We start from the raw sequence: 11,948 nt of genomic DNA on the forward strand, positions 1-11,948 counted from the left end.
ATTTTATTCTAATTATATCTTTAATTACTGGAGTTAATTCTTTTTTTATTTCCTCTATTTCCATATATTGAAAATCATAATATCGGATAAGACCCTTACTATGGTTAAGAGTATTATGCGGTGTTATTTGAACTGGGAATTGTCCACCAAAGTCTGTGTAAGATAGTAATTTTGTTGACTGTTGACTATTGATTGTTTGTATTAATAAAGAGCCATCTCTCAATTTTTTCACATTTTTAACATTTCCCACCAAGTTGGTTATGACTTTGTGAATAAAAAATGGAGAAATTTTTTTAAAATCCCATTGATCTGTTCTTTTGGTTATTAAATATGTCGGCATATTTTCTGCTCTTTGGGGATTAATTTTGTCAGGGGGATGTTTAATTCTTCCACGGATTTTAGTCCCTGGGTTAGACAGATCATGGGGGTCCGGAGGATCCCCCATGTGTTGCTTATGTTATAAAATAAACTAAAATAGGAATATAAATAAAAATTAAAATTTTAAAGTAATTAAAATTAATATTTGAAAGTAATGTTACGTAAGTACTAGAGTTAACTAAATATGTATATATACTAATTTAGATTAATTAAATGGTGATTCTAGTTATTAATATTAATACATGCATCAAGTATATAAAGAAAATATAAAAGTAAATAGGTAAGAAGGCTTAGCTGTTGATGACAGTCTTGAGCGGAAATGTGGCAAACAATAGCTCTATTGTTTCTCGTCAAAGGGAGACCGCGATCCTCACTGTACGAAGTCTAAGAGAGAACGACACACACACATTATAATTGTGAGGTGATTCAAAGTTGACCATTAATTACAACCCTATTTGCATTCATTACCTAGTTAATGAATGTGATGATACAATTATTCTATCACTTGTTATTAATAGTTTCATCAATAAAGAACATTATCTCAATCCTCATATCAATTTTTTCTCAAATGAGAAACAAATTTTTAGTATTGACATGATAATAAATTTTGAGATAATTATGTAAGTGCTCGGCTATGCTAAACAAAAGGAATTATACTAAAACAAACTAGGCTTTACAGAAGAGATTCTAACAAACCTTTAGTAAGTTACAACACATTTTCAAATAATAAAGTGTAGTGATGAGACAAAAGAATATAATTTCATATTATAGGTTGAAAGGAGACTAATCATTAAGAAAATCAATAATTAAGATCACTAAATGGTATTGGAATAAATTAAATTCCTATTAAAATTTGCCAATGAAAGTAACTTTGCTTACAATCTAAGCAATTGATTCTATTAATGCTATTAATGGGGTAAGTAATGTATGATGGCTAAGTGAGGCCATTTTGTTTAATAATCCTGAGTGGTTAGCCATTTTGTTACTGATTTTTCATAGGCTAGAATTTAATTTAATAAATTATAATTTCATTACATGGTTAAGATATTCTTGGATCTTGAAGGTTGGTTCTGGTGTGAATGTTAGGATGCAAGAAGGGTTCTCTCTTGTTTCTTTCTCCTCATCCTTCTGCCACCACCGCCTCTCTCGCCTGAGAGTGAAGTTTTACTTCCTCATGAATGTTATCAGAAGAAACCTTCTTGAAATGTTCTATCTCTTTCTTCCCCTGTACAGGTCAAGATGGCTACTCTATTGGTTCTGACCCCCTATTTTTTGGAGGGGGGACCAAGATGGCGGCCCAGGCCTCCTACCGCTTATCTTTGCCACTAAATGGCATCATGAATTTCTGTTCAGAAGTGAGGGGGCGCCTTTCTTAAACAATTATAACTAACCCTCCATTACTTATCGACATAGTCTGTTGGTTGAGGTTCAGTAAGACTTAGTGGGCATCCAGAAAATCAATTCCTAGAATCACAGAATCTTTTATAACTACCACAAACATTTGCTGAAAGAATTTGGAGCTTCCAACTTCGACGAACACTACTTATTGGATTTACACAATGTCTTTTTTTTTTTTGTTTAATATAAAGTCAGAGTCAGGGGTCTCATTTTTGGATGCCCTCCCATAGCTACATGCTTCTGAAAAAAAAATTGTTTTTTTCTTACCCAAAATCATGCTTCTGACACCAATTGTAGTGTGATACAGGGCCAAGAATCAACAAAAGACAGCAATTTATTTTATGGGCAAACTAACAAGTTTGCAATAACAATAATGAAACAATAATAAGGTTACTTTTCACACGCAGCTGAAAAATATCTGTCCTTGACCATGGCCTGTTGATATTGATTTCACTTTGTATATTACATTTTCCAAACTATTACCTTCTTTTTCAGGTACATTGCATATTATTATATTATTTTTTCTTCTAATGGAAAATTAGTCTTTTCAATTTCGTCAATTTAACTTTTTGTATATTTTGGTTCTGATATAATATTTTCTAGGAGTGTAAATATCAATAGTTTCATGGTTGTTGCTTCATATTTTCATTAATATTGACTTCAGTATTAGACTAACAACTGTTTTTAACTGTTGAAATTATATGTACAGTTGGTAGGATTCACTCACCAATGTTGATACCGATAGACTGTAACAATTATCCCTTTTGTTTATTTTTTAATTTATTTCTTCCAAGGGGTTAAGATGGTTATAACAATATGATAATTAAAAAATGAAGTGAAATAATTATAAAATGGCTATCAATTTAGTAATATTTATTGAAAGGGCTTTACATACAGCTGAAGGTAGTAGATAGCAACAATTATCTCAAAACTGTTGAAGATAGAGTCTGCGTTCATAGTAGACATGACTGTTGGCAGTCAAATATGTAAGTCTAAAGTTTACAATCCTTTATCTCTTCTCTTGGATTAAAAAGCAATGGCATACATTCTTACAGAATAGGTGGGTGATTTTGTCATGATTTTTCTAGTTTATATATTCGAGAACAGAATTAAAAAAAAAAAAAAAATCTTTTCACTGAATAAGTTCCTTATAACTTCACAGGAACAGCTTTTCATTATTCGGAAATTGAATATGAAAACACCCACTCAAACATTTAAGTATAGCTGTATATAGAGCCCTTTTTTAGCAAACTAAAATAATATACCTAAGCTTTAAACTGACTGATATCAGTAAATGGGTAGTCATAGTAGTATTTTTTTCTACTTCTTTTGATCATACTTGAATTACAAGTCAACACTTATTACTCCAAATAAAATCATTTTAGTCAGATATTAGTTTAAAAAAGCAAAGGGTAGAAATTTTATATTGCTGAATAACAAATCAATTAAAACCAAAACAACAATAAAATAGACTGAGAGAAAATTTAGTTAAGTTAATAAAGGTTTTGAAACTTGAAAATAAAATCAGCTCGTATTGAAATTATAGCTATTTTTGTGATTAAATAGATCTTAAGATCAAGTAAGGTGAAAATTACAAATGAAAAATTGTTATTTTCTGAGGTTTTCTTGAGATGGGAACATAAAACATAAATTTTGTTCCTGCCAAGAATACAACAGCTTAACAAAATATAACAAAGCGGTAATACAATCAGGAAAGATCAGGAGTTCTTGGTTTTTCCTGTTTGAATCGGATTTCTCAATTTTCCATTTTTTCTCCTTTGATTATTCATAAAATTTTTTAATATTATGTATTTATTGCCAGTGATAAGTTGGCAGATAAGTATATATATAATTCTATACCAAAAATACATTCTATATCAAGGACTCAGTCTAATAAAATATTTAAATATAAATCTAAAAGGGTTGTAATTATTGATTTTTCTAAACAAATTATATTGAGTATTATTTTTAAGAATTAAAGAATAAATAAGAATTCATAGAAAGAATAAATCCTCTTCACAAATTACCTGGTTCACTCAATGCAAAACATCCTACTTTTGAGCCATCAGTAAAAGGATTTATAAATAGTTCCTTCTGTTTTTCACTACCAAAAGCTAAAATAGGTCCCAGATACAATGAATTATTGACACTCATTATTACACCAGCTGAAGCACAGCCTCTAAGAAAAATATTGATTATTATAAACAACTTTATTTTGATATTTTTTTTTTTTTTTTTTTTTAAAAGGATCCAGTTTTTATTACTAAATATCAATAAAAAAGACTAACTTAAAAACCACATTAAGCCCAGCTTTTTTAAAATAAAATTACATAGTAATAACAACAACTTATATTGAAAATACTAAGCCTTCAGCTCAATACCAGGCACTCCTTCACTAATTAATTGAATGAAATAAAGCATAAGGTGACAGAAAGAGAATTTATTTATAGAGGTTGGTTGAATAAGAGAGAATTGTTAAACACTAAATCTGTTGTTATTACAAGGGTGGCCAAAATAGAACATTTATTGCAAGAGATAATTAATTTTGACTGAGGTTAAATGATGACGAGGATGGTGTTAATTATGTGGAAAGATGTGGACTTACTCCATGCTTTAATGATTTCTGTTGGTGCCTTCCATTTCACTTTGTCGACTCTCTCCTCCGCTACCGGAGGGCTCTTCAGCAGTATCCGTATTCACTCATAATTTGTAGCAGAATTGAGGTGGAGGAAAAAAACACTGCCTCTGGTCAAGGCTCGCTAGTGAGTGTGAGTGCATTTTGTTTTCTTGGCCACATTAGGTGCTGGCATGACTAATTTGCCATAAGTTTTGAGTCTTTTGTTTAAATGGAACACTAAGAATGACTTTATAAAGATTATATAGCTCATATATAGGTTAAGTGAAATTAAAAACTAACTATGATGAGCACTATGGTGACATGGAAAGATTTTACAGACCGGCAAAATGGTACAATGCAATACACATGTCCCCACCAGTTTAATGGTAAACCACATTTTTGAAAATGAAATTATATAGTAATAACAATAAACTTATCACATTTTTATTGTATACATTTTCCAGTATGATGATAATCAGCAATCTTCCAGTATGTCACAAAACTGTAATAAGTTTTTGTTATTACTATATAATTTTATTTTTTAAAAGGTGGACTTAATGTGGTTTAGCATAAAATAGGTCAAAATGTTAAAAATTGTGAAATATACATAGGTATAGAATAAAACTATGATAAGTCTTGTTGTTATTATTATATATATTGGTGCAGTGGGCACATCACAAAACATTCCCTTATCTCCCTACTTTGAGTTGAAACTAATCCTCACTTGTTTCAGAACAGATATTTCTGTATTATTTACAGTAGTAATAATTTCCTGCACTAATTTTTCAAATGAGCCTTTTAATTGAGAGCCTAACTCCAATTTCAACAGTATTTATATAATTACTTTTATTAATATTTTTGTTGTTTGAGTATGGCAGAAACATAAAAATATAAAAGTTCATCAGAATTTAAACTCAGCTCTTAATCATTTATTTAATGCTATATGGGCTCACCGATCTTTCATTAAATCTTTTTTTTTTTTGCTTTCTTCAATACCTTTTATGACTTGATGTGCTACATATTATTTTTTTTAAATCTCTATATTTCCAAGAGTATATAATAAGTTTATATTACTACTATTATTTATAGAAAACACAACTTCCAGAAAAATATTTTTCATAGTTAATATTTATCCATTTTGTCATTAATAATAAAAATGTGATCGAGTTAATTAATGCAAATAAACAAAACTAAAGATTCTTTAAGAGGGACTTTTTTTTTTTTTTTTTTGAAATCTGCATTTAAGTATAAGAAAAGTCTGACATTAAAGATCACTAAATTTTACATTGATTTACGGTTAAATCAAGTTTCATCAAAATTTTTAGAGCCATTTTTAATAAAATCCTATAAGGAAATGTAAAATTGATTATATGAACAATACACAAAAAAATTAGATGAATACTACCGGTTGGTAATTTTTAACAAAAGAGTTGTTGTAACATCCCAGTCATACACCCACTTATATACACACGAATCCACACCCATGCACTAAGGACTAAGGGGAACTGAAAATGTGCATTTACATCAAAAACATGAATTTGAAATTTTCACAATTGCAATACTTTCTCTTAGTAAATATTTCATATATAAGTAAGAGAAAGTGAAGGTGAAGATGGGGTTAATTGTGGTTCATAAGGGTGTATCCTTAGTCGTTTTAATAAATATTTAATAATAATAATTTTATAAAAATACCATCAATTAAAGGCATTATAAATAAATTGATTCAAGTTTAAATTAATGCATATATATTATTAGACAAATAAAACCCAATAAAATCAAATTAGTAATATATATTTGTTACCATTAAAAAAGGTCTGCTCCAACGAACAATTTGAGAGAATACTGGTAGGCACATATGCGAAATGGGTTTCAGAATGGAAAAGCTGTATTGAGTATGTACACACCAATTTTCCGTTCAAAACCATTTGTTGGGACAGACCTAAGATCTATACTTTATAACATTAAATAAATCGTAGACATTACTGCTATCCAATTGATCATGGGATATAATGCTATTATTGTGGCTTAGTACATTTATATAAATATAACTCATAAAAATATAAAGTTTAGAACAATTCATTCCATAATTACTAATGAAATAAAATATGACATGCTTAATTACCTAGAAATTTCTTCCAATGCTATTGCATATGAAAGATAGTCTAATCCAGCGCCTCCATACTTTTCTGGCACTGAAATAGCCATTAATCCCAATTCACCCATTTTTTTAATCTAAAATAAGTATTAACAATGTTAATTATGTACAAATAAATCCTTGTTTCTTTCTCTCGCCTTCACATTCAAACATGTATTCAATCAGTTAACTTTGTACTATAAAATAAAGCTAACAATGTTTAAAAAGGATAAACAATGAGGTTAGGTTAAAAATAATTAAAACTGTAGAAATTTAAACAAAAAGTGAAAAGCAATGCAAATGACAGATGTAGAATATCAGGCTTCATTTATTCATATTAGTAATGTAGTTCTTTATGAAGTTTATTTTGTACACAGTTTTCAATGATGTTGGATATTGACAAGTAATCACTTGTCACTAATTTATGAAAGTAAGGAAATAAAAATTATTACGATGGAGTCAGCGAAGGGATCTTTGCTGTAACACAAAAAAAAAAATTACTGAATTAATGGCTATAACCAGTGACTATTATTTCTAGGAGAGGCAAAACATTGTTTCTTCAAAAGTTCTTTATTTGGAAATGGATTGAAGAAAGTTACATGCATTTGGAATCATTAATACCAACTTAATATTGATTTAAGTGGAGAATGAAACTCTATTACCCAGCAATCAATCAATCTTGCTTAAAATTAATTGACCTGGCCCTTAAATAGGGGGAAAATCTGTTCATTGTTTCTTTGGTTCTTCATAAAAATTTATTGATGAACAACTATAGTATTTAAAAAAAATAAATTAACGAACATATCGTAAGTACCTGTTGTGTATTTTCCTTGTTAAGTTAAGTTGGAATAAGGGTTGAGTTCCTTCACTATGTCTACTGGATATTTTAGTCTAGAGTAGGCTGTCCAAAACCTTTGTTCATAAGGTTAGTTCCAATAGTTGAAAAGGCAATAGTTAGAAAAAATCTTTTCCTCGAGTCAGACTCACTTACTGTTCTCATATTTTAAACATTTAATCTATCAATACTATTGACATAAGAGTGCTCAAATTTGTTGAATGATTTTTAAAATTGAGTAGTAGCAGAGAGTTATGAACTCCCATTGTATGATGTTCCCATTGTATGATCCCATATATGATGTTCACTAGTTATGGTTAATTTCAATTCTGATTATCATATATTTACAAAGGGATTCAATCCTAATAGTTCCCTATTATAATAAAATGAAATGTCTTAACCACCAAACTCTAAAAATCTAGTTATTCAGCCTCAGGTTTTAGAGAACCGCTTATTGCTCCAATTAATTTAAGACTGCCAACACACAGTCATAACACCAATCATTCATGAAGTAAAATGCTCTTCTTATGTATGGGGATTATTTGTTAAATAACTTATTTGAGGATAACATATTTTAGAAGAAAATCAATTTTCTAGAAAAATTTGTTTTCAATCATCTTAAATAGAAATAAATTTTTGGAAATAAAATTTATACCATTTTCAATGATAGCCGAGCTGAGGTTTCTATTTGAAGAAGTCCTTTATCAATATATTTAATGGGGAGTTCAGATAGTTCAAAACATTATCAATTATTAAAATTAATATTTTTTTTCTGTGATGGGCAAGAAGAGTGTTTAAATCAATAGACAAATTTTTATCCCTATCAAGATAGGTGAATATTTTTTTATGCAAATTTTTATTCACCAGATATTGTAGATTCAAGTCAAGATAGAATGCTTGGTGTAGATATCCTGAAAATCAACTCAGCAGTAATTAGCTTTGAAACTGACTTTATCAGTTTAGAATATGCAGATAGAAAGTTATCGGTTGTAAATTTTATTAATGTGGTAGATAAATCATTTTAATATACTATAATAACAAATGAAGAAAAAACTGAAAAACCATTTGAAATTTTTAATTCTGGTAATAATGTGAATATTAATTGTATAACAAATTATTTTAAATTTAGAAAAAAAGACAGTATAAGTGATAGCATATATAAAATCTGCGAGGAATTTAGACATATTTTGCACTCAAAACAGTAAATTGATTTCAAAAACATTTTGAGGGATAATAAAATTATTTTTGGCGATAACCAAGCCTTATACAAAAATTATGAGCACATTCTAGAACTAACTAATAATGTACCTTATAAACAAGAAAGTTGAATCCAAAATTAATTGAATTAGCTAAAATATGAGTTTTGGAAAATGATTACAGAAGACATAATTGAGGTATACCATTCTGCCTACACTAAACCAATTATTTTGATTGAAAAGAAAAACGTGGATCCAGTTTCTGGTGAAATGATTTAAACATATTTGCCTAAATGGACATCATATAAATGTAAGCCTTGTTTCTATTTATGACTCTCCACAGTGTACTGATATTCTTTTTCGATGTTCTAATGCAAAATATACATGCAACATTTGACCTTAAAAGCAACTTTTGGCAAGTTGGTCTGGAAGAATCTAGTTGATCATATACAGATTTTCAGTATTTAAATGATAATTTTCATTACAAGCATATTTCCTTTGGATTATTTGTTATTATAGGAGTATTAGTAATGTTCCCAACAATTACTAGAAGTATACCAAGAAATTTCTAGTAACACTTAATATATAATGATTAAAAGAATTGGAGTGTGTGTAGAGAAAAAAAGAGTTAGTGAAACAGGTTTATGTGCTTCTTGGTAAAAGAGCCCGGTGGAAATAAAGTAAGTTATTTCATCCCAATTTTTGATTACTTTAATGAAAAATACATATAATTACTATTAGAAATTGATGAGTCTTCCAAGTAAAGTTAGGGGATATAAAAAATGGCGGCTGTTCCAAAATGTTCAAAAAAATTATTTTTTCATTTGGAGCTCCATATCTTTGAAACTACCAACAATACTAGAAAACCAAATTGAACATCATTTAAAGTAGAGTAAGTTTGCTAAAGTATGAGCCCAAGCCCAAGTAAGCTGCTTACATTCAATAGTTTTTCTAAATTTCCTATAATCGAACAGTTCCTATGTATTATAATAATAGTAATATGGTTGACGCTGTTTCATCTTTTACAAGAGACATAGGAATGTCATTTGGCATTGATAAATGTGCAGTGCTCCATGTAACCAAGGGGAAAGTGGTTAATAAACAAAACATTCTGGTTACTGAAGAAGAGCACATAAAGGAACTTGAAGCAAATAAATTATATAAATATTTGGGCATGCAACAGAACCTCAAAATATCCCGAAAAGATATCCAACAAGAATTTTTAACAATGCTCAAAATTAGGCTACAAAAAGTGCTCAAACCCAACTAATCGGGAAGCAAAAAATCAAGGCCATCAACACCTACTATACCTGCTCTAAGTTATAGCTTCGGCATAGTGTAATGGTCGAACACCAGCCTACAGGAGATGGATCGCCTAGTATACAAGAACGGACCCACCACCCAATATCTTCTAAAGCTCGTCTATACTTACCTAGGAAAGAAGGAGGACGTGGTTTGATAAATATTGAAGAAGCTTGCCACAAACAGGAAGAGGCCCTATGCCAATATTTTCTAAAAAACAAAAAAAAAAACAGGGGTTTATCTTGCCATCACAAGGATGGACCCTGGTTTAACTGCACTTAATCTGAGCAAAGGTGTTGAATCAACAATTGTATCACAAAATGAACGACTGGCAGAATGGAAAAGCAAGTCTCTGCATGGGAGATTCTATAGCCAACTGAACGAAGCCTCCATAAACAAACAGAGATCAGTTGAATGATGATGATGACGTGCTAAGAGAGGCTCAACAGTCAGTTCTCTTAGACACTGCACGTATAGTGCGAACATTTTTAAATATTTGAAAAAAATAAATAAATAAACAAAATCTGAAGGTGGTTGGACTTCTAGCTCCCCTACCTCAGACATTCAACCCGCAATAGTGAGAAAAATCGGATAATAATAATCTCTGGACTCTGGATTAACTGCACTAAATCTGTGCAAAGGTGTTGAATCAACAATCGTATCACAAAATGAACGACTGGCAGAAGGGAAAAGCAAGTCTCTGCATGGGAGATTCTATAGCCAACTGAACGAAGCCTCCATAGACAAAGACAGATCAGTTGAATGATTAAAAGCTGGAAGGCTATTCTCAGAGACAGAGGGATTTGTGGTTGCTATTCAATATCAAGTGATTGCCACGAGATCATATAGGAAGCATGTATTAAAAGACGCAACAACACCGGATAAGTGTCGATTATGCTCAGTAACGCTCAAATCAATCCAACATATCACTGGTATGGGATTGGATTGGATAATTTGGTAGAGGAAGGAAGCAAGAAAATATTTATGACGGAAGGAGGGGTAAAGCCACTTCAATTCTTCATAAAATTGGGTGACAGAAGCGTCCCTGGGACCCCAAAGATGAATCGTACAAAGCAATTAATTAATTGTTTAAATTTTGTTTCGAGATCCCCAGAGACACCCCGTAAACCAAACAGCAATAATCAAAGTGGAGGAATATTAAGGAAGTAACCAGGAGCCTACGGGTTTCAAAAGGAAGTAGGTGGCGAAGATAATTTAAACGTTTTAGGGTGGAGAAGCTTCTCCGTGGCAGCCAATAGGTCAGAAGGTGGGAAGGAAAGGTAAATTTGGAAATCATCAGCGTACAAATGGTAGTGAGAATGTTGGATAAGGAGGGGAAGGTCATTGATGTAGATGGCAAAAAGGGTGGGGGAAAGCGATGAACCCAGGTAAGGGGTCGAGTCAATGATGGTGGTTTATCTGGAACCACTACGTACTGGGAGCGATCAGAAAGGAAGAATTGAAACCAGCGCAAAGCACTGTTGGATAGAGGAAGATTTCGTAGTTTGTCAAGAAGGATGTTGTGGTCAACCATGTCAAATGCTTTGGAGAAATAAAGGAGGATAAGGATAGTTAGGTTTTGGTTTTCCATGGCAGTTTGGGGGTCGTGGGTTATTTTAAGGAGAGCGGATTGTGTTGAATAGCCAATTTGAAAGCCGGATTGGAGAGGATTGATGAGGGAATGTTCTTCTAGGAAGTTTGAGAGTTGGTTTTGAACAAGGTGTTCTAACGGTTTAGAAAGGTTGGAAAGGAGAGAAATAGGATGTAAGTCATTAGGTGAAGAAGGATTTGGGATTTTATTTAATGGTCGAACTTGTAACAGTCAGCGAGCACGGAGTACCGCTATATCCCGCCAGGGACCAGCACTACAAGCGTCTAAGAAACTGTAATTGTATATAAGTTGATTATTATAAAAATACGATCTGTTGTATAAAATGTATATATGTTAATATGTAAAATGTAAGATTGTTAATCATAAAATAAAAAGAGATTGAGCAATAAGATTCTACGGAACTATCTCAAGTAGAGTTAAAAGAGTGAATTCTCAGTGATAACCGATCACATGAGGCCTTCAATTGTCACCGGGAT

General features: G+C 31.0%; 1 protein-coding gene across 1 annotated transcript in view; it reads right to left on the reverse strand.

Annotated features, from left to right (window-relative positions):
- The window catches only part of Arc42 (Activator-recruited cofactor subunit 42), a 108,035-nt gene that overhangs the window by 79,828 nt on the left and 16,259 nt on the right, over window positions 1-11,948 (reverse strand). Inside the window, exons 3-4 of the mRNA XM_014422657.2 lie at window positions 6,516-6,625; window positions 3,804-3,955 (exon numbers count right to left, since the gene is read on the reverse strand). Of these exons, the coding sequence (XP_014278143.1) occupies window positions 3,804-3,955; window positions 6,516-6,625 (262 nt within the window). The remainder of the gene's footprint in view (window positions 1-3,803; window positions 3,956-6,515; window positions 6,626-11,948) is intronic.

This window comes from Halyomorpha halys, unplaced genomic scaffold (assembly GCF_000696795.3).
Source record: "Halyomorpha halys isolate HHAL.00 unplaced genomic scaffold, Hhal_1.1 Scaffold22.1, whole genome shotgun sequence".
Lineage (NCBI taxonomy): Eukaryota > Metazoa > Arthropoda > Insecta > Hemiptera > Pentatomidae > Halyomorpha > Halyomorpha halys.